Genomic DNA, 27,064 nt, shown 5'->3' with positions numbered 1-27,064 from the left:
CATGTATATATATATATATATATATATATATATATATGTATATATATATATATGTATATATATATGTATATATATATATATATTAGGGGTGGGGGAAAAAATCAATTCACCTAAGTATCGCGATTTTTAATGTCACGATTTTTTGGATCGATCTTTTATTCCAGAATCGATAATCGCAAATTAAAAAAAAAAAAAAAAAAAAAAAAAAAAAATGTTTTGGTGCTTGCAGTCAGGCCACTCACTGAACAGCAGGCCAGGCGCCGCCTACTGGTTTACTAGTGGTTTTATTACTTTATTAGTTAGTCTGAAGTAATAATTACACTTCAGGGTTAAAGTGGGTGCATCTCATTGTAAAATTGGACTTCAAACGGCCCAAATCTGGCTTCAAACGGCCCAAATTTCACGCGCGTTGGCCCATATCGGCCTGGCCTGCTTGGTATCTAATGCCCGGCCTGAATTATGATCCCAGTCCGCCCCTGTTTTTAACTATATCGCCCAGCCCTACTCATGATATATAATATACAGTCTCTAGTGTATGATTCAACGTTTCCCATGTTCTAATCTAGTGTAAAAAAGCAAACAAACTGAAAAAAGAAAAGAAAAAAATAAACAAAAATCGCAATAAATCGTAATATCGAATCGCAATAATCGTAGAATCGCAATACTTAAGAATCGCAATATAAATCGAATCGGCACCCAAGAATCGTGATAGTATCGAATCGGGAGATAAGTGAATCGCCACAGCCCTAATATATATATATATATATATATATATATATATATATATATATAATAGCAGCAAAAGTGTCCGACTCAGTACCCATGACGTTAGGGTGAATTGCTTTCACAGAAAATATGTTTATTTTGTAGAATTGCATGACCAGTCAGCGTTTGCATGCGAGGTCTTGTTATCCTTATACCATACGTATCAGTATGTAATGTGAAACCCTGCAAAGTGTCAATACAGCCCTCCATTGCAATGCCACCAAGTCCAACTGTACATTCATTCTACATGGTGCTTAATGTGATGGTGATCCTGAGCCTAATGATCAGCCATGATAAGCCGTCCTCTCCGGCTCCAGAACTTAAAGAGTATGTGGTTTGGTTCTCTCTGGAGCGGGTCCCACGGCCCCAGCCTCCGCAGCCCACCCTGGATTTCATGGGGCTCTCAGGCGGTGGCTTCAGGAACAATGTAGGGCGCTGTGCTGCTTGTGGGGACCGGGCGAGCCCAGCTGCCCCCACCTGCTAGCAGCTTTACTGGCCTGGCCCCGAGCCCTGAGCCTGCTCCCACACTGCAAGAAACACCCAGCTTATCAGCTGCTTTCATGTTGTATTCGGCCTTTACGTTTTGTTGTTTCTCTTTAAAACTGTAAAAAAATCAAACAAAACATGAGTGGGGGATATCTCATTTCGGGAATTCAAAATCACTTGTCACTTGATTGGAAAAAAGTTCTTGGACATTGTTTTATACTGAAAACAAGTGATGTGAATTAAATCAATAAAAAAAAACTATTTGAGAACTGGAAATGTTATTTTCTTTGCAGTGTAGATCTGCCTGATCCTCCATGGGGATCCAGCTGGGGTAGGAAGGGCCTCTGTGGGTGTGTGTGTGTGTGTGCGTGTGCGTGCGTGCGTGCGTGCGCATGCACACGTGCGTGTGTACCTTCGTGTGTTGGTTGGGGGGGTTACACTCATCCTTCACTCAGCTGTCAGTCCACACACACACATACATGCATACACACCCAGAATAAAATGTCAAATGTATGTTTCTGCAATCCACGGATATGTAATATGAACATTACTCAACCAAAATATGTTGCACATCATGTTTCTAGATACGTGAATATCAACATTATGCAGGTCATAATGTCTGATATTGAAATAGCACAGTGGCCAGTAGGAGTGCTGTGGAAGGGGTGGCCGGGGTGGCCGGAGGGCGTAAACACTTGCCTTTCACACCAGAGAGCCGTGTTCAAGTCCCAGTCATGATCACAGCATTTCCAAACATTACATTTAAACCGTGAGTCACATTTAACATTTTCTTTATTTAAGCCTAACCCAAACTATAATCCTAACCTTAAAGGAGAATTCCGTTTTTTACACCTCTGACCTTATTTCCAGCTTATGTTTTTTTACTCACCCAAATAACTTTGGTTTCATTTGGATGCCCAAAGAAGATATTCCATCCGAGTATGTATATCCGAGTATATTCCCAGTATATTCCGAATGTGCTCATGTTCTTCTTCTGTGGTTTTCTCTTTTTCTTCTGTTACCAAACAGAAGCGCTTCTCGCTTGTTCTTCTGAAGCACATCTGCAGCAGGTCAGAGTTGACTCCGTCTGTTGTGTTGTGTAGCTTAGCAGCCTGCTTAGCATATAGATATGATCTGATTTCAAGATTATGGACGATTCAATTAAATTGCCGCTCGTATGAAATAAGACCATATATCGATTACAAACAGCAGCGGGAGATAAGGCGGGAGGTTATCTATGCGACGGACACTCGGACAGCAAACAGAGCAGGCTGTCGGCAGCACGGAGGTTCGTTACATAGCTAATTCATGTTCTTATAATTATATAACAATAATGAACCGCGATGTGACAGAAAATATGTTTACAGAGTGCATTATGCATACCCCGTTTTCGCTCATTATAGCCTGTTCCAGGACTCTACTCGGAAGAGAATATCTTCTTTGGGCATCTGAATGAAAGCAAAGTTATTTGTGTGAGTAAAACATATTTTAAGCTGGAAATAAGGTCTGGGGTGTAAAAAAACGTAATTCTCCTTTAACCAAGTTGTTTTATTTGCCTAAACATAACCAAAGTTGTTGGAAAGGCAGCAAGTTTTTAAAATGAATCGGCATTTTGTTTCAAATTTATTTTTATTCTATATATTATATCCCCGATTGCCAACGTTTTATTCTGGTAATCACACACACACACACACACACACACACACACACACACACACACACACACACACACACACACACACACACACACACACACACACACACACACACACACACACACACACACACACACACACACACACACACACACACACACACACACACACACACACACACACACACACACACACACACAGGGGGTCTCTGTGTGTGAGAGTGCGGGTGTGTGTGAACAGTGGTAGATTGTGATGCAGCAGTGGCACAGTGCTGGCACAGAGCTGTGGGGATAAACACCCTGTAAGCCCTTAACTAGGCTGCAAGAAAAAGCTCCCTCCTCTGCTCTCCTCCTGTTCACTGTGCTGGCTGCTGTGTGAGCATCTGTGCAGTCTTTCCAGCTCCTATGTCTTCACTACACAGTGGACTCCCGTGTTGAAGCCTAGTGTAGCCTGTCGCCATCTTGGGGTCCTTGCACAGCTCACGCAAGATAGTACGAGACAAGGCGTTTCCAAGAACCGCAGCTCTGCCTGCTATTGGTCTGTGATCGGGAAGCTGCACGATCACTGGACAGGCAACCTGTCAATCACCCCCAAAATATAGTCTTTTGTATCGTGTATTTTACTCTATCCGGGCGAGTAATATAAAAATTCACCCTCCCTACAGTTGTTATGAAAGGTGAAATTAGCTATATAGGCCAAAACTGTGTTTTTGAACATGCTTCATCCCGTTTACAAAGTCTGGCATTTTAACATGGGGGTGAACGGGGAACGACTCCCATATAGCCTCAAGTGGCCAGTTGACTAGTAAACGCCGAAAATATAAAGAAAAAATGTAAACATCCTGGTCTGCTGCAGCAGGGTCAATAGGATTGGCTGTCGGGTGTCCGGGTAGTGAAGCGATAGATTCCCTGTCTATCACGAATGTTACAGGTTCGTATCCACGTTACCTCCGGCTTGGTCAGGCGTTCGTACAGGCACGATTGGCTGTGCCTGAGGGTGGGAAGCCGGATTGGGGGTATGTGTCCTGGTCACTGCACTAGCACCTCCTCTGGTCGGTTGGGGCGCCTGGTCGGGGTGGAAGGAAACTGGTGGGAATAGCGTGATCCTCCCATGTGCTACGTCCTGCCGGTGAAGAGCCCCGTCAGGTGAAAAGAAGCGGCTGGCAAATGCGCATGTGCCGGAGGAAGCATGGTGCTAGTCTCGGCTCTCCACAGATCGGCAGAGGGTGGAGCAACGACTGGGGCAGCCAATAGGGCAGCATGGGGATAAATTGGCCAAGTATAATTGGGGAGAAAATGGGTAAAAAAAAAGGAGTGGCTGTCTACTGCTGCTGCCAGCAAGTTGCAGTCAAGCCCCAACCTTTGGTTCTGAAAATGAGACCGACACGGAAGTGCCAAAAACTGCACTTCCTTGAATGGCCACTTGAAGCTGGATGCAAAAGGGAGTGACGTCCATATTTGTATACAGTCTCTGGTTGTAGTACTATAGTACTGTAGTAGTTTTGCAGTATAGCAGTGTACTACAGTATAATATTGTAGCTCTACAGTGCGTTTCCTGCAACCTGATTTTGGTTGTGGAACCCAGATTAGCTTCAGGCCCATTCTAGATCAGTTCCACTAGCTGTTGCTGTGTAAGAATTTATATTATATATGGAAGATAGTGCTGTAGATTAAATTACTTATTTGGGGGAGCAGACTGAGCAATAAGATGATGAATCGTCATTGTATTTACCTTTTTCCCAGCTGTTGGGAGAAAATGAATGTAAACTCTCTGGAAACATAGGTGATGTAATGCTGTATACTACAGAAATGCAATACTTGTGTGACACTGTAGCAGTAATATAGTGCTGCTTGTAAATGTAAATGGCTTCTAGGTTAAACTCAGGCCATCAATAGTCTTTCTTACAATAATTGTTCAGACAAGGTGTTACATTATATCATTTACAAACAATAGGTTATTCAGAAACTTCAAGTCTGACGCCTCCATACAGGTGATGTGACTGAAACAGTACGAGCAAGGTCTTTTCCTCTCGTCTTGCAGTCTCTCTGCTGTCACTCATACTGTCTTCTCCTCTTGCTCTCTTTACTGTTGTCTTTGAGCAGGGCGCCGAACAGAACGGCCCCCAACGCTACAGCTGCAGCCCCCACCATCACACCCACCGCCACCTCATCAACCTGCAACATGCAAATCAATTGAAGGTTAAAGGTACATTCCTGAAAATCATATCATATACATTCTGGAAGAGTTTCACTTGTGGGTGAAAAAAATTGCTTTTGTGAATATTGCACCTGTACGAGATTGTACCCGTTTCATGCAAGCCCATGTGGGCTGGGTACCACAATGCATAAATAAAATCACAAAATAATTCTGCTTCCACCCACCATGGTGGATTGGTGTATATTTGAATAAGAACTCAAACTTGGTTTGGGGGAACAGCTGGTACTGTAAAACGACTACAAAAGTTGAGTGTGTATGCAGAGTTTTCCTAGTGATTTGTAAAAGATCTTACCCTAAGTAAGTTTAATGGAGTTTGGTGAGATGTTCTCTCTCCAGGATAACATAACATAAAACACTTTGGAAAAGTGACAGCGAATGTGAATTCTGCATTTGTTATATGCAAGATGGCAGGTTGCTCTGCAGATTTGGGAATCACTGGGTTGTACTTGCACTTAAAAAAATATATTCAAGAAAAAATATAAATTTGAGCAAATATTACAGGTTTGCAACTTCTATACTTGCTCATTTGTAAATCTGGAACTTCTCAGGTATTTTGCTACAGTAATATTTCGTACACCCAAAGTAATCACTAGTGCCTTAGTGACCAGTATCAAAAACCTCTTAATGATTTACCCATTGACCCACAGGACCAGATACTGAACAAGCAAGTAAACATGTTGTCCTCCACCAGTAATGTAGTTCCACCAATGGGTCAGTCCTATACATTGTCAATGGCGCCCCCTACACAAGTCAACATTACAGTGTGACTAACAAACGAACTAAGAGGGGGAGACCGATCCATTGTCCCCCCTTTGGTGCGGAGCAATTAGCTGTATGAATGAACCATAGACTAAAAAAAGATGGACGTAGTATGTGTGACGTCGCCCATTGGTTTGTGGAGTACTTTGAAGCCTCGGGTTTGGTATTGCCCCCCCCCCCGAATGAAGGCAGCTGCAGCACACACACCTGGCGAGACTCTTTCTTGCCGTATCGCAGCTCTGTGACAAAGTGCTCACAGTTGTTGGTGGCGACACAGTAGGGCAGGACACGACCCGCCATCCTGCAGGCGTCCCTCACGATGAGGCGGGGCGGGCGGGGCTCGTACTCCTCGTCCAGCAGGTTGTTGATACGGAAGCTGTGGGGGCCGACCACCTCAGAGACCTTCTCACGACGCACAAATGCCCTGTCTCCTTCCAGCACTGAGACCAGGCTGCTGAGAACACCTGAGTCCTCACCTGGGGGTGCGAGGAGAGAGAGAGGGACAGAAAGAAAGAGAGGGAGAGAGAGAGAGACAGAGAGAGGGAGACAGACAGAGAACGAGGGAGACAGAGAGAGAGGGAGACGGAGAGGGAGAGAGAGAGAGAGTGGTTTAGGGTCACTATAGGCAATACCATTATGAATTGTGCAGCATATCAGTGCTCACACACTCCGAGTGAGTCTGGGTTCATTTAATTTTCAATCAATCGATGCAGAAACTTTTCTCTTACAGTGGACTTTGTCCCAAGTTAAACAGTCAAAAACCTTTGAGGAGGCTCTTCTCTCCAGCCTATTAGGAAATAATTGATAATTAGTGCTCTATCCCTCGCAGATGAATTGCATTGTCCAGATACATTAAATGACTGGATTGAAAATATAATGAGGCTGACCAAGAGTCTTGCAGTCAGTATAGAATATTTCACTTTTTTTTTATCTAATTTAACATTCTAGCATTATTTCAACACATATGGAAATAGGAAAGGTGGGTGACACATGCAGGACGTCTGGAGCAGGTAGGTGTATCTAGGCGATGATCTCTCTTAACCCCCTCACCCCACTGCCCCAAAGACCTCAGGAAGACAAGGAAACAAAACAACCCCCCCCCCCCCCCCCCCCAAAGCAATATGCAATATAGGAAGGTGAAAGAGTAAAGGCGGTCTTTATTAACTCACTGGGTGGGATCATGTGAATGACTTCATTGCTTCCGATGTAGACGGCCCAGTGCTGATACGGTCCCCGGAAGATTTCTATCAGGTCGCCTGGCTTTGGCTTCTCATCAAACTAGAAGAAGAAGAAGAAGAAACATCAAGACGTAGTCAGTGTCATTGCAGAAATACACTACAATTAGCTTTTTAGCTCTTTTTTGTAGCACAATTAAAGACATCAGGCATGTTCAATTAGTGACCAAAACGACTCAAGACAGGTTCAGCACCATGGAGCATCTTGGCTTTTTAGGAGCGCCCCCCCCCCCCCCCCCCTTCCCCGAATGAAGGCAGCTGCAGCACATCCCACCTGGCGAGACTCTTTCTTGCCTGTATCGCAGCTCAAGAGTGGAGCAGCCCACAGGTGCTCAAGAGTGGAGGAGCCCACAGTTGAACTTGTTGAGTTATAATCAGACAATACACCATTTTCACAGCAGCCATTTTCTGTCTAAAAGGGCAGGGTAAACATAGGTGTAACCAAAACATTAATGACGGTTTCCAACTTCCATTCAGGTGTTCCAGTGCCCGGGCCCTCATTAATACTTTGGTTGCACCTGTGTTTACCCTGCCTTTGAGACACCAAACAACAATAAACCAACAATAAAGAGTGACAACGTATCAGGGCATGAATCATAAAACAATAAGTGCAACACAATACAGTTTACTTGGAAATTAAACTTTCATGGGAGCAGAGAAACTTCATGCACAGACAGGATCCAAAATAGGCAATTATCTCAAGCTAATATAATCTCAAGCGATATGACCCCCCCCCCCCCAATCAAACATGACCCTGCAGCCACAGCAGCTGGACTTCACCCACCCTACCAGATCTATCTAATTTAATGCCTATTTAACTTGGGACTGTAAATTCATGTAAATTCATCGCATATTTAAAGCCTATTTAACTGACTGTAAATTTCATGTAAATTCAATGTAAACTCATATTTGATTTAATTTGACTGCACTTGCAACGTTGTGTTTGTCTAGTTATCTTCCTACTTCTTTCTCTCTGTATATTAACCTGACCGCTACGCTGCATACTGTACAGACAAATTCCATTATGTAACTTGCATTCTGTGGCAATTAAAGTGATTCTGATAATTAGTCCTGAACTTCTACATTATAATTTCATTTATATCGTCTTCTACCATTGATGTGACCGCCACGCTGTATACTTGCACTAAGTAAAATTCCTTGTTGGTAATCTGATTACTTACTGTGGTTGTTAAAGTGAATCTGAAATCCACCAGGTGCAAAGCATATCCTTAAAATGTGCAAATTCATGTTTTTCTTTGGTTTCATTCCAGTCATTGATACTGTGCTACTCATGCCATCCTTCATTTCCACCCAAATGCAGCCGGCTGCAGACACCCCCGTGAATGGATTAAACCATTACATGTATTCACAATGTCCTTCTAAACAATGCATCCCCCTGTACTTATCGATTATCCAACAAATTCACTCCAACATTTGAGTGGTAGTCAGTTCTACACTAACTAAACAGTGACAGCAGTAGAAGACTCACCAGTACTGGGGCCATGTCTGTATCTTCTCTTGATCTATCAGGGAAGAACAGTGACCCAGCAATTTATATATAGCCTACAGAAAGTGAAACTTAACTGTGCTCCTGTTTCAGAAGAAGAGGTAATGGAAACGCATGGTAATCATTGACTAGAGGAGTCACTCAGGTTGCTCTGACTCAGCTGCTGCAGCCTGTTCAGGTTATGTTTCGTTTCTTACTGCAGTCACATGTAGGGCCCTATCTACCTCCTGGCCTTAAAATAGCGTTTGTATATAATTTTTTTATTGCTTAGTTTTCAAAAAACAACACTTACTACAGGCGGGACAGAACCCAAAACAAATAATCTTCAAATAAGTTGCATACAGTGTGACAGTGTCTAACAGTGTGAGCGCTTAATCTGAAAAGAAACATTTTCTCCCACCCCGTAAATTTAGGGTGTATTCACACCTCTAGGTCGTTTGTTTTGTTCCGATTCAGGGGCTTAATTTACAGAGATGGGGACTTGAGACTTGAGTCGACTTGAGTCCCTGTTTTGATCACTTGTGACTTGACTTGACAAAAACTGAATGACTTGAGACTTGACTTGGACTTGGAAGTTAAATACTCGGGACTTGACTTGACTTGAGACGTGATGACTTGGAGGACTTGTTTGTGTTCAATAATAAATATTAACTTGTTCAACGTGTTCAAGTGTCTGTGTAAAGTTATCCGGTATCATGCAAGTGCCCATGACAACCCATTCTCATTCAAATATCTTGAGGTGAGAGGTCAAGGGACGTCTTTGAGAATGGCCATGCAATTTTTTTCCCTCGCCAAAATTTTGCCTATAACTAAGTTTTTTTTCTTTCTTTTTTCTTCCTTTCTTTCTTTCTTTCTTTTTCTTTCTTTCTCTTTCTTTTTGTTTCTTTCTTTCTTTCTGTCTTTGTTTCTTTGTTTCTTTTGTTCTTTCTTACACTTTCATGTACAGCATGAAGGAAGCAGAGCTAACAGACTTAAGGCTTTTGCACACCAAGTCCGTATTTTCGTCCGAAATTGACGCATGAAAAAAATAAATAATACGACCTCAATTGTGTCAATCATGATTGACACACCGAGTCTGACAATTACGTCCGTCATTTAAGTTTTCGGACGAGGTTCGATTTTCTGCGTTTTTCGCATCAGTCAATAGATTTTTGCGCGCTGGGACCCGTCTGTGTTTTCAGATGACGGATTAAAAAACACGCATAGGAAAACAATCGGACTGTGTGTGCAAAGACCTTTAGCCTTGTTATTCAGTGCAGTGAGCCTCCTTATCTGTCACATACAGTGTTCACTGTGGGAAAATTGTCAGTCAGCAAGTTAATGAATTGTTAATTGTAAACTAATAAATGAAATGTGTTGACATCAGACGATATGAGGATCTGATTCTTATCGCTGATCACAAGACCCTTGTGCTGATGGCACGGTGGCTCAGTGGTTTACACTGTTGCCTCACAGCAAGAAGGTCCTGGGTTCGAACCCCGGTCCATCCCAGGTCATTTCTGTGTGGAGTTTGCATGTTCTCCCCGTGCTTGTGTGGGTTTCCTCCCACCATCAAAGACATGTATGTTAGGGTTAAGACTCCTGTCAGTGCCCCTGACCAAGACAATGGTAAAAGAACTGGAGTTGGTCCCCGGGCGCTGCACTGCGGCTGCCCACTGCTCCTAGTTCTAGGAAGGTTCCTAGTAGAGGAAGGGTCAAATGCAGAGGATGAATTTCTCCATGGGGATAAATAAAGGATAACTTAACTTAAGCACCAACATACTAATACTAATAATACTAATTATTATTTTGCATAGCCAGCATGAAGGAGTTCATACAGTATCTAATCTCATGTCAGGGTGAAGTAGGAGGCTAGTAGGGTTAGGGTTGATCGAGTTCAAACTGCTGATGTGATGATGTAAAAATCCCCCAGTTTATCTAGTTTATCCATGCAAACGCTAGTTTCACAATCGCCAAAACAGGATCTGAATGAAGATGTTTTTAAACTATAAAAATGCTCGTTCTTCAGGCCATTACGCACAACGCAGCTGACTACGGCAGCTGGTTTATCCAAAAATGTGCACTGTTTACTGCAGTTGTGTCGGATCGAGGTCGGATCACGTTCTCACCACAAATGAACCGCAACAGAGTTCGTTTAAAGCGGACCAAGACCACCCTTTCTTGGCGATCTCGGTCCACTTGTTTGTCCCGCATCCGAGTGCGATTGCCGTGTTCACACTCCCCCAAACGAACCGCACCAAGGGGGAAAACGCTCTCTGTTTTGGAACAACTGCTCCAAACGAGATAGGTGGCAATACACCCTTAGTCCCATATCCAGTTCATTATACAGATGTGGGTTTAAAATGGTTAAAAACAAAACAAAACAAAAACAAAAACAAAAAACAAACAAAAAAAAGTAAACAAATTCAAACTGAATATCATTTTGATCTCAAAGTGCACCAGATTGATCCATTTTTACTTTCAAATGTACAAAATCTTCTTCAAGGGGGGCATGCCCCCGGCCCCCCCTAGGGGTTCTGCGGGCCACCCTATATTCTCTTTGGGGGCTGAGCCCACCCAAAACTAATCCTAAAACTGCCCCTGGCCCCTGCCATCAGAGCACAGGCTAAATTATGCGAGATAAATATACATTATGTAAAGTCATAGCATAAATGTGTTTTTGTTGAAAAAGTACGTGTCAAGTAAGCTAAGTCTTGTTGGAGCAGACATCACAGTACAACTGTGACGGTTGTCACTCGACTAACACATATTTGCGACGGATAATTATAGGGCCTGGATTACATGTATGTTTCACATAGGGTTGTGTTTTGATTTTTTTAAGTTTTATTTTGTCCAATATTGAAATGGTCTAGAATTGCATGTTGTGTCAACATAAATATTATTTCTATCTACCACTTAGCCGGATTTGGTTGCTTTTTCTGGTCGAAATGTATTAAGCCTCAATGCATGCTGGGAGATGCACATGTGTGTCTGTGTGTGGCATTTGGTAGGGGAGTCGGCGCACTGAATAAGGTCTGGTTTTGAAAAGCGCTAAATTAACGCCAGTCGGGAAAATAAGGCCGAAACGCCGATTCTGGCTTATTCTGGCACTGCGCCACGCCTCTTCGGCGTAAAGCGCATTTCGGGGCCTAAAAACATGATGCTATCTTCCCGAGTCAGGCGCAAAATGTGTTTTTTTGTGTTTAACGCCAGTTTAGCGCCTAAGGCCAGGGGGAAGACAGCCCGTACTGTACCAAACCTGGATGCACTCACAGTACTGCAGGGTGCTTCAGGTAACATTAACAAACTGCATAGTAGTGCTAAAATGATTAGTTGATTTATCGATTAGTTAATTGACAGAAAATTTAAGATTAATCGTTTTAGCCATTTATCAAGTAAACATACCAAACATTTGCTGGTTACAACTTCAAAAATGCTGAGATCCGCTACTTCTCTCCGTTTCATATCATTATAAAATCAGTACTTTTTGGCTGGTGGTCAGACCAAAAGTAAGCAATTTTAAGAAATCACAAAGCTAGATAGGCCCGCTTGTGCTGGCCAAAAAAGGATAAATCGATAATGAAAATAAGTCCTAATGTATAAGTTACATTCATTTGTATCTATCTACACAGAATTGTTTAGAAACAAACAATTGTGTAGAAACAAACAATTGTGTAGAAACCCAATTCTACACAGAATTGATGTGAATTGTAGTTTGCGGACCATCCAGCAATTACACTGCCCACTGATCAGAGTCAGAATCAGAATCACCTTTTTTTAAATCACAAATAGACAGGCTTATTTTTTGGTGGCAGAGACACAGTACTGGCCACACTCATCATAAAGGGACAACAGGGTCTCACACTCACATACAGTACAGTGCAAGGGAACAGTGCAAGGCATAACATGTAGTAGATGTAAAAATATAAAACTTTAATTACCTATTATTTACACTCTAATTGAGGAAAAGGGAGAAATGGACCAATGATGCATAAAGTCAGTTGCAGTCAGCAGCTTACCGGTAGTCTGTTTGCTCTCTCCCAGTCTCTTTGGCTGCATGGGTCTGGTCTTGAGTCCTCTGTTGGTCTGCTGCAGGTCTCACTCAGTTCCCTGGAATCTATTACAGCACATGCAGGTGAGCTGACTTAATTGCAATCAATGTGGTAATTAGTTGACACATGCAGCCCTCCCCCTCCACTGGTCTGCCAGTCAATTGGTCCAAATAAAGTTTCAACAACATGAAAGTACAGGGGTAAATGCACAAACACACATTGAGGATGCATTGTGATCTGATCGGCCAAACCAACTCGCATTGTGACCACATTGAGCACAAGTGTAAATGCAAATGCGTTCTCAATCCACAACAACAGTCACCGCTGTTTATCTGCTGCTCTATGCTATGGAGCTAGCATGATCCGATCACAATCCGATCTTATTGTGGACACTAGAGACACATATTAATACCAGGAGAAAATGGAATCAGGTTAGTGGGGGATTTCACAAAATCACTAAAATACATGTGCCACCGGTCTCATGTTTCACTCTTGAAACAGTTAACCGGCTAACTGTTAGCCAATCAGACCAGAGTTGTTGTTAATATGAATGAGCCTTAAAGGGATAGCTCTGTTTTTTTTTTAACCCTAGCCCTATTTTGCTTCTTACCAATGATGATGTTGATTGGTATTCCTTTCTCAGCACAGTCCATGCTGTTCCTCATACTAGCTCCAGATAGTGACTGAGGCTGACTGAGATTTTCTCCACATTGCACACAAAGTAAATTTCAATGAGCCTCAGTCAGCTTGCACAGACAGGAAGGAGCCTGACCCCATAGCCCGGGTAAACCCAGCCTCCACGTGACTGCTATGTACTATCAGTCACGAAGTCACAAAACCTACATTACAGGCATAGTCTGTGACGTCACGTTGAAGGCTGGGTTCACCCAGGCTACTGACCCCATTGACCTTCTATTGGTTTGTTTGCCTAACGAAGTAGCAAAAAGGGCTAGGTTAAAAACAACCAAACTATCCCTTTAAATTAAAGGCACAGTGACAGAAACAGCCTGTTATTGGCAAGGCTCAGAGAGATGCTGGGGAAATGGATTGAGAGTGTTTTTGGTACATGACCTCAAGACATAAAATAAAACAGAATATGGGACCTGTACTCTACACAACATCAAGATCCCGAAGATCTCACCGTCTGCTGGTGAAAGTGCAGGTGAATTTTGGAATTTAGCCGCCAATATGGCCTAGAAAGAGAAGGAAAAAAGCCCTACGGGAAAGCGTCCAAGCCAGGAGACCTGGAAGTCGCCTTGTCCCCAGCTCCTCATTAAGCCCTAAAAACAGGAAGCTCTCAATCAGTCCTGCTCGGGGAATCCTTCAGCTCTCCAGGATGTTTGGAGAAATTCCCCCCACTTTGATCAACGCTGCTGTGCTTTTTATTGAATACAGCTGTAATACAGCATGTCCTGCACCTCAGCCAAGATCTTTTTTCCCCTTGTATTTTCTCTGCACTGTGCTCTCCTGGTTGTCTTCACCTCATTGACAGCGGACAGAAGCCAGGAGAGGATCTGACACCAAACATTCATCTCTCTTCCTGTCTGTCAGCGTGGCCTTTTACCTCGGCACCTGCTCAACTCAACCGCCTGCCTGTTGCTCTCATACGCCTTCAGTCACCTGCACACCGACAACCTAGCCTCTGCATCACATGTTCACGCTCTCTGTCTTACCCCTTTTCCATCTTACCCCATTCCATTTCCAAACCGCGCTGATTTTTCTCACGGCGCTGGACCAGCAGGCACGCCGGGGTCAGGGGATACAAACCTCAGGACACTCAGTCACTCAGTCATGGGCGTTTAGTGAGTTTAGTGGAAAAAGTGCCATAGCTAGGGAAAGGAAGGTGGTAGAGAGTCTGGATTCAAGGTGTGGGTAGGATTAGTGGCTAGGGGATATGCGTGGTTTTTGGGGGGGAGGGGCCATAGGGATAAGAAGGTGGTAGAGAGTCGGGATTCGAGGGGTGGGTAGGTGGTGTTGGGGGGGTAGGGTTGAGGGGAAAGGGCATATAGGGGGAGTGGCGTTATGGGCTTAAAGGTTTGTGCTTGTTCTTTTCCTTAGACATTTTGGCTACGTTCACACAGCAAATCTTAGTGCTCGAATCAGATCAGGACAATCCAGCTCATTTATTAATAAAAAAAATAGACAAATTGTGTAAGCATTCAATGCAAAAACAAGGTGAAGACAGAGTTAAGTGATATGCATGTTTTTATAGATAATATTCTCTGTTAAAATTGAAATGTCTAGGGGGGTACGGTGGTGCAGTGGTAAGCGCTGTCGCCTCACAGCTCGAAGGTCCTGGGTTCGATTCCCACCTGGGACGCTGTGAACGTTGAAGGAATGCGTGCCCGTCCGCATGTCCTCGAGTGCCCACCGCCCGGGTGGGGTCGTCAAAAAGGGCCTTTCTGTGTGGAGTTTGCATGTTCTCCCCGTGCCTCCCGGGGTTTCCTTCATATAGGAACCCCCTTCACCAAAAGACATGCAATATCCTGGTTGCTAATGTTCCTCCTCTGGTCGTTAAGGGTGCCTGTTCGGAGGGAGGGGAACTGGTTGGAATAGCGTGAACCTCCCACGTGCTATGTCCTACCGGTGAAGCTTCCCCTGTCAGGTGAAAAGAAGCGGCTGGCTAACTGCCCATGTCTTGGAGGAAGCATGGAGCCAGTTTCGGCTCTCCCCAGATCGGCAGAGGGTGGAGTAGCAACCAGGATAAATAAATTAAATTAGCACTAAAAGGGGGATACAAAAAAATGGGATAAAAAATCGGGGGGAAAAAATAAAAAAATTGAAATGTCTGTTAATGATTTCCCAAAGTTTGCAAGTTGAGGCTGAGTATCTTCAGGAGGATCATTACCTTGATCTAATCTGTGCTTGTATCTGTCAGTTTATTACCTCAGCTTGTGAAAGGTTTGCTTCTGAAACCTAAGCGCAATGAGATTTCAGTTTCAATAGTTATGAACATTTTCAACAATGTTACAACATTGATGTTTCTTTTGCTTTTAGCTATCAAAATAGCTAGCTGATTCGGATTCCTGATGACTAAAGTCAAAGTAAACAAAGAGCTACCTAATTACAATCATGAGATGTCATTTTGTTACTTCCACCCTGGCTTTCTTTTTTTATCTTTAGCCTATCTGAGTCACTATCAGTGTTTATTGACCCCTCACTCTCATTTTCACACACTCTCTCTCTCTCTCTCTCTCTCTCTCTCTCTCTCTCACCCTTTCACTTTTGACCTCTGGCCTCTCACATCAAGGAATGCAGTGTGTGTGTGTGTGTGTGTGTGTGTGTGTGTGTGTGTGTGTGTGTGTGTGTTGGATTTAATCAGAGCCAAACGTCTGCTCCCTCTTCTTCTTCCTAATTTGCTTCCTGTGAGGGTGTTCTGCTCTTCTTGTGTGACTGAAGAGCATTTGCGAAAGCCTTAAGCTTCAACCAGACGACTTTCTCTCTATTTCCTCCTCCTCCTCCGCCATCTTGGTTTTCTTGGAGCCAGAAGTGACCATAATTGGATAATAAAGAGCTGCAGCGCTGCCTGTTATTGGACAGTTGACCTGTCAATCACATCCAAATAGTGTTTTCCTCTAATTGGGACCATAATTTACAAAATGAACACCATACTGCAATGAAGAGGACTGGAAACTAGCGATTGAGACCATAAAATCATTAGGAACGTGTTTACTGAGGTCATAAATCAAGTGAGAATACACTCCAATTGTATATTTTATACAATTGGACTTCTTTTTGCAGCCATAGACTGTATAAACAGGTGAGTTGTATAAAAATGCCACCCCCCACCCCCAAGCAGCCACGTATGCAGCTCGCCCGCAGCCCGGCTGTTGCGTGGTTTGCCTGTCTAATAGGCACGCATGCAATGTCTCCCTCTCACTCTCCCACCTCTCTCTCTCTCCCTCCCTCAGTCTGTGTGTGTGTGTCACTGCTGACATCATCAGTGATTCACAATGATGTCACAATGCCTATGTATGACATCACTGATGACATCAAGATTCAAGATTTTTATTGTCACTCCGTAGTACAAGTATCACGTGTGAAATTCTTGTGCTGTGAACTCCATTTACAACATAACAGGGCATAACAGGGCATATGAGTGCAAAAACAACAAGAGACACAACAAGCAATAAGGCAGTAGAGTGATAAGACAAGTCAGAGACAGTGGCATATTCACTGCACATAGGTGCACATGTCATGTGCATACTTGGACGTACTTAAACATTTTGAATTCGACGTATTTGACGTACAGGTGCAAATAGCATATACCTAATTAAACATACAATTAAACATTACACATACCTAATGGTAGCATCTACAGTGCGGTACAGTACAGTGTATGTTAAAGCAGCTACGAGCAACTTTTTCGATTGTTATTAAACAGTATAATTACAATATTGATGCATCACATCTTACCTATAATAGTAGCTGAGACCAAAGCCGTGTGAATCGGAGATTGCTCCCTTAGATGATTATTAAGTCTGTGTCTGTCTAAACTCGCGTCAACAGGGGGCTCTCTCTCTCTCTCTCCTTACCGCCGGACCGGATAAACGCGGAAGTGAAACCCGGAAGTGAAACGCAGCTGCCTGCCTTCACCCGTTCGCGCTGCCTAGCAACATAGCATAAACAATGTGAACGCCATGCATACTCTCGCGAACATCTCTCGTTATATTCTAACAGGTTTTTTGGAAGTTATTTTGTGGTTATGGCCAAAGTGGCTGCTGCAAACCGTTTCATTTCACTTCCTGATCTGCCCTGGCCACAGACAGACTAACACTGGCCGATTCACTCGGGCTTCAAGTGAGACTACTCTGCGTTGGTCTCGTCTACTATTAGAGGTAAGATGTGATGCATTGATATTAAATTTATACTGTTTAATAACAATCGAAAAAGTTGCTCGTAGCTGCTTTAAGGAGTCTCGTGGCCTGCGGGAAGAAACTGTCCCTCAAGCGATTTGTGCGTGCTTTTGGGACCCTGTATCTTCTCCCTGAGGGTAACAGGGAGAACAGGCTGTTGTGGGGATGGTTTGTGTCTTTGATGATCTTCAGGGACCTCCTGAGGCACCGCTGGTTCACCGCCTGCGGTTCTGGCAGCTCACATCCTGTTATGTGCTGGGCCGCGCGTCTCACTCTCCGTAGCGCCCTGCGGTCCATGGTGGTACAGTTCCCAGGTGGTGAAGCAGCCAGTCAGCAGGCTTTCAATGGTGCCTCTGTAGAAGTCCCTAAGGATTTCTGGCCTTAGCCCAAATTTCTTTAGGCGCCTGAGTCCGTGTAGTCGCTGTTGGGCCTTTTTGACAACAGTGACATAATCAGTGATGGTATGACATCATTACATAGGTGATTAGGCTCTTTACACCCCCTGAACGTTTCAGCCCGATCGCACGTAAAATGGCATAGCTGTGGCCGGCACAAAAATTTAAACAGAGAACAGAGATTTCCCACCTTAATTGTTTTGGTAAAATGAATGCTAGCACTTCAGACAGAAGATCCTTTACATCAGTGCTTTCCAAACTGGGGTACGCAGAAACTAGGGGTACGTGGGGCTACTCAGAGATGGGCAGTATTTAAAATACGTATTTCAAATACATTTGTGTATTTTGTAATTTGTATTTGGCTGGACCGAGAAAAATAAGATGTAATTTGTATCAAGATACTTTCAGACCTTGTATTTTGTGTATTTTAAATACATAAAATACTTTTTTCTTTAATTTTATGTCATTTTATTCTCAAATTGACACATTCTTACCATTGACACAGGTTTAAACTGTGGAGAAAAAAATGTGACATGTCACTTCTACTCTACCTCTGATTGGCTTACCCTCAGAATAAACTCAACCACAAATCAGAGGCAGAGTAGGGTGGGTCTTGAGTCAGACTTCACATCACTTCTTCGTCTAGTATGAAGCATTGTATTGGTGGAAATTACCCCAGAGATAAATTACTAATATAAATTGATGATTAGATATTGCATGCACTGGCCTATCTGCAAATGAAATGGTTTACTGCATATTCAAACCAGTGTATCATATTACAAAGACACAACTAATTGTCTTCTTAATTAAAATTGGAAAAGTGGGTGGCAGTGTGTGTGGCGGCAGTGTGGATCATGATTGTGATGTCATCAGTGATGTCACTCGATCAATTGTGATGTCATCAGTGATGTCACTCGAGCAACTGATTGCTCAACTGTGATGTCACTCAGGCAGTTGGGATGTCATCAGTGATGTCACTCGAGCAACTCTGATGTAGTATGAGCCGATGGCGCACATTTGCACGATGGCACCAAGGTGGGTGGGTGGTGCCTGTCTGTATGTCAGTCATGATTTTGGGAGCCCGTGGAGCCCGCGATTTCCATAACTGCAGGCATGGCACATCATCTCCAGGGATACTGTTATGATGTCAGATATCTAGGGCTAAATGAAAAAAAGAGGACTCCCGCACACTGACTCCCACTTCAAGGCTTTTAATAATGCTGCAACGTTTCGGTCACAAGACCTTCATCTGGCATATTAGATATATATATATATATATCTAATATATAGATATATTAGATATCTAGGGCTAACATGGTCAAAGTTCCAAAACTTGAGGTTAACATGTAGAAATGCTGCCTGTAAGTCAAAAGCCCTCACAGAAGGTGATTAACAGCTGAAGTGAGGGAGAAATTAGCTGTGCTGAAAAACAGCTAAAACTGAAATGAAAGAACTGTAATGTGTTAGAGGGTACACAAAGGAGAATACTGAGGACTAAGAGATTATTTACCATCTAAGGAAACCAGAAAATTTCACATTTGAGAAGCTGGAATCGGAGAATTAGGACATGGCTCAAAATGATGAATAGATGATCAAAATAGGCAATTAATGTAATATTTGGCAATGAATTGATGGATTGACTAATTGTTGCAGCTCTTTATCAGTTTTTATCAAATGTATTTTTATGTATTTTCAAAATACAAAATACGTATTTGTATCTCAAATACATTTTTCAGACCAGTATTTTGTATTTGTATTGTGATACATTTTTTGAGCAAGTATTTGTAATTTGTATAAAAATACTTTATGATGTATTTTCGCCAATCTCTGGGGCTACTGCAGGGGCTATTTGAGAGAAAGGGGGAAATGGAAAAATGTAAGAATATGAAAATAAATGAAACGATAAAATAAATCTGCACAGTAATTGTACTATCTTTCACTCCATTTCTTATTTCGTAATGTTATATTCTTCAAAAGGTATACAAAAGGTACTGTATGCTATACTGTAGTTTTCTCCTGCAGTTTTCTAAGCAAAATGTTGTAGGGTATACGTGGATTCAGAAATCAGGGGGAAAGAGGGTACTGAAGGCAAAACAAAGTTTGAGAACCACTGCTTTACAAGATAGTATAGTGATATTGAATGATGAACTTCAGGATCTGTTTTCCAACATGTATTTTGGTGTGTTTCCGATATGGGATTGAAGTGGTGCTTGGGTGAGCCTTGGCTACGTTTCAGAGCAGAATGAGCCCCGCTGCAGCCGGCTCCCGCCTGCACTCAACCACAGGGAGAGCGTAAATCATGCCTGAAGTGGACGCCGGCCATCGTACATGTGCTTAATTAAAGCCAGATCAATCTCAGCAGCGCCACCGGTTCTTTACACCGTGGCTCGAGAAAACAGTCCCACGGTCGGTACCCTCTCCGAGGAGGAGGAGAGAGACGAGGGCAACGATGTTTGATCAGGGCCAGAAAAGAGCCTGCCACTCATATTTGTACAGAGGACAAAGCAATAGCAGGCTCTCTGGCACCATATGAAAGAGGTGTTTTCACAGCGTAGGCTACAGCAAATACAACTCGTCACTTTTTTCTCCTTGTCCAAAAAGCCATCGCCAAATTTCAGGAAAATTAGTTTTGTGGCTGTTGCCATGGTGATCGGGCAGCGCAGTGGGCAGAGGATAGTCGAGAGCAGAGTTCACATCTGAGTTCCCTGCACAGGCCGCCTGATCACTGTAGAGCTGGCACTGATTACACTGAAATGCATTTTAGCTTCTGAAGGGAGAACAATGGTACAAGTGGAAGAGAAAGAGAGCACGGATTTTCTAGAAGGTGAAAATAAGCAAGTAGGATTTGACGCACTCAAGGCTAATTAGGTGTGTATGTAACCTGCGTTGTGTAGTCCCCCTGCAGCTGTAACCTGCATTGTGTAGTCCCCCTGCAGCTGTAACCTGCGTTGTGTAGTCCCCCTGCAGCTGTAGTGTTGTGTAGTCCCCCTGCAGCTGTAGCGTTGTGTAGTCCCCCTGCAGCTGTAACCTGCGTTGTGTAGTCCCCCTGCAGCTGTAGCGTTGTGTAGTCCCCCTGCAGCTGTAACCTGCGTTGTCTAGTCCCCCTGCAGCTGTAGCGTTGTGTAGTCCCCCTGCAGCTGTAACCTGCGTTGTGTAGTCCCCCTGCAGCTGTAACCTGCGTTGTCTAGTCCCCCTGCAGCTGTAGCGTTGTGTAGTCCCCCTGCAGCTGTAACCTGCGTTGTGTAGTCCCCCTGCAGCTGTAACCTGCGTTGTGGAGTCCCCCTGCAGCTGTAGCATTGTGTAGTCCCCCTGCAGCTGTAGCGTTGTGTAGTCCCCCTGCAGCTGTAACCTGCGTTGTGTAGTCCCCCTGCAGCTGTAGCGTTGTGTAGTCCCCCTGCAGCTGTAACCTGCGTTGTGTAGTCCCCCTGCAGCTGTAACCTGCGTTGTGTAGTCCCCCTGCAGCTGTAACCTGCGTTGTAGTCCCCCTGCAGCTGGGGATTGAACCTGTGTTGTGTAGTCACCCTGCAGCTGGGGATTGAACCGGGAACCTACGGCATGGGAGGCGGATGCTCTACCCATGAGCTCTTCATCATGAGAGTCATTCGTCATGAGTGTCTCTTAAGGCGTTGGGAAGTGAGGTTTACTCACTGCACAGCATGACGACTGCTACTGTTACATGTAGTCTATCACCAAACTTGTACCAAATTAGCAAGTCATAAAACTGAAAATTGTCGGCATGCTATTCCTTGTAACTTCTGATGCCTAAAAAGAGAGAAAACCCTTATTTTCACAAAGCACTTCCTCTTACCGATGGAGCAAAAGTACAGCAATAGTAAAAGTATTATAGTTGCTTCTCCTATACCAGCACCTTTTACTCGATTAAATGACTCTTGTTAAAAACATCGCACACCGCTTGGACTGTAAATTCCCATTTAATGCCTAGTTAACTTGGACTGTAAATTCCCATTTAATGCCTATTTAACACTCCTATTTGTGTATATTGTATATTATATTGGACTGCTATTTTGTGATTTTGTCTTTTAGATATTTTCTTTTTATCCCTGAATATTGATATGGCCGCTATACTGCATACTTACACTAAGACAAATTCTTCATTTGTAATCTTGCATATTTTGGCAATAAAAGTGATTCTGATTCTGATTTCAGCAGCAAGCTCTCTGTAAAAACAAGTGGGACTTTAGGGTGTCCTGGTAGCTCAGTGGTCTGGGGTGCATACCATGTGACCGCAGCATTCTGGGTTTGGATCCAGTCCAGAACATGTCATCCCTCCCTCTCTCTCCCCCTGGCCTTCCTGTCTCTCTCTACTTGGAACTGTCTAATAAATGGTGTAAATGCCCAAGAAATAATCGGAAAAAAGAGTTTGGAACATAACAACAAAACAATATTTTCATCTCTGCGTAAGTTGGTTCAGTTCCTCCATTCCGCTCGATCTGTCCATGCCAAGGTTTTTCATGAGAAGAGACGTGCAGAGAAAAGAGGCGAGAGAAAAGATGCCAGCTAGAACTTGTCATCTCCATAACTGGGCTGACGTGCCAATGAGTCTGCTCCAGACCTAGCCAGTGGAGCTCAGAGAGGCTGGCTGGCAGGACAGGATGACGGCTGATGTGAAAAGAGGATGGGGGTCCCCTGTGCAGACTTCCTGCCCCGGGCCAATCCACCCCAAATACACTGTACCCCACAACCCCGGGAACTGACGTGACCCCACTGCAACTCTGACCTCCCTCCAGAGGCCGTGGCCTCACTGGCTCAATTGCAGTGTGTATGCGCGTGCACTTGTGTTTATGTGAGAGTTTCTCTGTGTGTGCATGACTGTGTGCCAAATAGATGAAATTGTGTTCATATCTGTGCAGGATTCATGTACATATTTATGTGTGTTTATGTTTTAGGGATGCCCGATATGAAGATTTTGGCCGATACAATAACCGATAATATTTGCTGTTATGGCCTATGACCAATATTTACAGATGTCGATATGCTCTGTGTAAAATGTTCCTTTGATAATCAAATGTAAACACTGAAAAAGTAATGTCTTTCTTTAGTTCCAAAACTTTTAGAAAAGCCCATTAATCATAGATTTACCAGGGTTAGGGTTTCTACACTGCTGCCACTTTTCTTGATTATAGTTAAATCTTGCTTCACCCAAAATGTTATTCACATAAAATGACTATATCCACAATGCTAATTATTTAGAGAACTGCAGTGCATCTTAACCTGGATACATCAGGGTTTTGCATGGTCAACGGTTGACCATGCGCTCCAGATCTAATCCTTGATCCAATCACTTTAGTCTCTCAAGCCAGACTGTCTCTTCTACATTCTGCGAATGCAGCTTAAACAGTCTGTAATTGACGCCCACAGAAGATGGACAAAGGAAGTTGGGGGGAAAAACGCTTCAGACTGGAGGAAGTTCAATGTTATCATCGCAATGATAGGGGAAAACAGGAAGTTCTTTTATTTTATTTTATTTTAGTTCAATTCAGTTCAGTTTGAATCCAGTAGTTGGCGGTAATGCAACACTTTGGATCTTCTTCTTTTTGGTGTTTTATGGCAGTTGGCATCCTTAATGTTGCATTTACCGCCCTCTTCTGGATCCATCCATCTTCTTCTTTGGTGTTTGCCAACCCCATTAAACATCAAAGAAGAAGAAGAAGAAGAAGAAGAAGAAGAAGAAGAAGAAGAAGAAGAAGAAGAAGAAGAAGAAGAAGAAGAAGAAGAAGAAGAAGAAGAAGAAGAAGAAGAAGAAGAAGAAGAAGGAAACAGGAAGTAGGAAGTAAAAAGACCTGTCATCTTTGTTGTTTCTCATGTTGGGGATGTATCAGGACAGGACTTGAGAATGATACACCGAACGAGGAGTGTAAACCGTCAAATAGATCTGGCTCACAGAATGGAATACTGGGTGGATGGGAGAAAGTTGGGGTGAGCACTAATTAAATCAACTCTGTAGCCATTTAAGTTGTAAAGCTGTTACAATACAGTAGGTGGCGGTAATGCAACATATGGATGTCATAAAACTCAAAAGAAGAAGAAGAAGTTGTTTCTCTTCGTGTGCATCCTTCAGAAAGCAATGGCTGTAAGTGTTATTTATATTCTTTCTTTACATATTTGGTGATTGTTAGTGATGATGACTTTTATTGACATTTTCAAGAACATGTTTTTTCTATACGTACCTCTATACATACCTGTTATACTTACCTGGAAATAACTGTAAGAAAAGTGATGCATTTAGTGTTGTTTAAAAATAAGTCGAGTCTACTAGAGGAAAAGTATGGCTGTTCATATTTACCTGTTGCTCACATACTGTAGCAGCCTATTAGGTCTATTTTGTTAAGTCTATTTTGTGTATCGTCTTTCCTAGTTTCACTCCAAATCAATGCTGTCATGATGTCATCTCGACTTACCTGATGTGAATTAAGTCATTAAAGGAGAAAGCATGCTCACTTTCCTGGCTCAATGGTACAATGCAGACACTTTATTCTGCCGATTGGATGGCTACACAAGCACCGATGGAAACTCTTCCCACAGAGTTCTGTGCCGAACTCTGCAGAGATGAGGTAAGAGCGCTGGATATTTTATCTACATATATCAGTTGAACTGTGGCAGTGAGTCACTCTGTACTGTATATCCATGATACTGTTACAAATGACTCTATGATAAGGCTGTATTCAGCCAGCCATAGCAGAAGGCACAGTGCTCTATTGTTTGGCCAACCTGCCTCTCTAACACAGCAGCTAGCTCTCTGTGAAGCCTCTGACAGGACAAGCCTTCACACCTTTGTTCCAGGCTCGTCAGCTGAGTTTTGGACGGGCGCTGCCGGGCCGACACGTCCCCACGCTGTTTGCACAAGACCTCGCCATGGATGATTGATTACCCCTTATCTTTCCCTGGCCAATCAGAGCCTTAATTGAGCGCGGTTTGGTTACAGCTCCTTTTCTCTGTCCATTAAAAGCTTTGGCCGGGGCTCTGCCTTCTCCCTCGCGATGAATGGCGGCGTTCTGGGCCAGACCCCGCGGTGGGCGTGCCTTTGTCTGGCTGACGGATGGCTTTGGGTGGTTGAACGGCCTCCAGGAGATCCTTACTGACTTGATCTGACAGCGGAGGGGACTGCCAGGGGCCCGGGCCGGCCGGGGCCCTCGCTGCCAACGCAGACAGCTGCAGAGAGCGGGGGCATCGTTCAGACACACTGACCCGCGTCTCGCTCGCATTACCACACCACTGTAAAACTTTGATTTCATTGCTCTAATTTATTTACTGCTGTAGATGGACCCTTGAGCAAGGCATTTAAGCACCACACCGGTTGCTCCAGTGGAACTGCTCAGACAGTGGCTGTAGGGGTGAAACAGTTCCCCAAAAAGTTTCTATTTCTATTTAATATGCTTCTATTTCCTTGTTTTCGACATCGTATTACCTGAATGACTGAAGTGGATCTACACAGATTTACTGTATAGACAGTTTTAACATTCAAAATTGAACCCCCGCTCACTTCCTGTTGCAGTGTTTGCTATGGACATAAAAGAAAAAAAAACATTCAAGTGCAGGCCTGACCATTCCGTGAAAACCGTCGATACAGCTGAGCAGCGAAAACAAAAGTAACGATGTCGAGTGAATATTTCTGCAGTTTGCCGAATGCTGAGAAAAAGGAAGTGCTGTGGGGTTGCGCTCTGGTGAAAACCGTCTATAGGAATACATAGTAGGGTACAATGTGGAGATATTTTATGTTACAAGTGGCATTACTTTCGATAGAAAGTGTGTTGATATTATATACTTTATTTTTAAGTGGAAAAAGAAAAAAGTTCACCTATAGACCCCTTATACAGCTTGTCAACATGGAGCTGCGCGCGCATCGTGTAGGCAAAAAGCCCGGAGCCACTCATTGACACAGACAGAGCTGTGTGAAAGACGCCGCTGTCAGGACTGCTCTGTGCTCATCTGCGACACACAGTTAGATTTTAGTTTTAAAATGCAGTTCTCGGCTTACTACCACAGCTTATCGCCTAGTGATAAGCAATGTTATGCATCGAAATTAACGTTGGTTAATGGGATACGTCTTACAGACCCATACCATACGCACTGGCGCTGTCAATTCGCCAAGCCTAGAGTGGCCAGCAATACATATATCGTGCATTCCTTTATAACTGGGGATAGCGTAGATAATTATTCTGTAACTTGCAAAGATATATTGTTATGTTGATAATGCACACAACTCAATAATGACATTATGTAACGTTACTTGGTCGTTCTAACCGAGTGATGTGGCTGAGCAGCCTACAGTTTCAGGCAGCTTACCTGATTATGAAGAGCACTACATTTCGGGCATTTTTAATGATGTCCTCGTTATAATCAGTTCAACTCAATAATGACATTTGATTTAACGTTACTTGGTTGTTAACTAACCGAGCGATGTGGCTGTCACTAGCAGCCTACTACAGCATACCTGATATGAAATGAGCGAGCACTGCAAAGTCGGGCATTTTTAACGATTTCCTCTTTGGGCTTGCAACCAAAGACACCTACGGTTAGCATTAAAAGCAGTATGAGTTGACGGGATTCGGTAAAACTTTAGTCCTTGCTTTGTTGATAGTGTAACAGACTGTTCAGTGTTGTGTTGTGTTCTATTGCGTGTGTGCGAGGCTGTGTATGTTCCCTCCGGTTGCCGTAGAACAGGATATGTGGGGAGAATAAAGGTGAAGCTGGTTATAACGTTACAGCCTGGCTCTATCGTTTATTATTTTATTAACCAAGTGTGAATAGGCGGACCCGAATACTCTGCTACAATAGCTTTCCGATTCTGGCATCCCACTGTACAACACGAAGACATGTCTTGCTCGAATAGTTTTCGGACCACTGGAAAACTACTTGACAGGGCTGCGCGGAGTCTGTCTTTCTGCCTCCGTCTTGCGCATCTGACGCTGTTTGTTGTCATTGTGACGTAGGCGTATAATTGGTCTATAGGCCTACTATACCAACTTGTTCTCACCATGTAGCCGATGCCCAAAGCCATATCTCAGTAGCCATAGAACTCCATTGCATTAAAAAATGATTAGAAACACTTCACAGAGCCATGCTACTGCTCTGACAGTGAAACATGTCACAGAGCCATGCCACTGCTCTGACAGTGAAACATGTCACAGAGCCATGCT

At 43.5% G+C, this 27,064-nt stretch overlaps 1 protein-coding gene across 1 annotated transcript; it reads right to left on the bottom strand.

The window, feature by feature from the left end:
• Positions 1-4,957: 4,957 nt before the first annotated feature.
• On the bottom strand, positions 4,958-8,651 carry LOC310773084 (phospholipase A and acyltransferase 4-like; the record flags this gene model as incomplete). The annotated part of the gene is made up of 4 exons (XM_083633003.1): positions 8,607-8,651; positions 7,052-7,160; positions 6,090-6,358; positions 4,958-5,080 (listed from the first exon to the last, which is right to left on the bottom strand). Exons 1-4 carry the CDS (start codon positions 8,619-8,621, stop codon positions 4,958-4,960), a joined length of 516 nt encoding a protein of 171 aa, XP_083489129.1. The 5' UTR covers positions 8,622-8,651.
• Positions 8,652-27,064: the final 18,413 nt, after the last annotated feature.

This window comes from Poromitra crassiceps, assembly GCF_964638095.1.
Source record: "Poromitra crassiceps genome assembly, chromosome: 3".
Classification (NCBI taxonomy): Eukaryota; Metazoa; Chordata; class Actinopteri; order Beryciformes; family Melamphaidae; genus Poromitra; species Poromitra crassiceps.
This window is presented reverse-complemented; position numbering and strand designations above follow the sequence as displayed.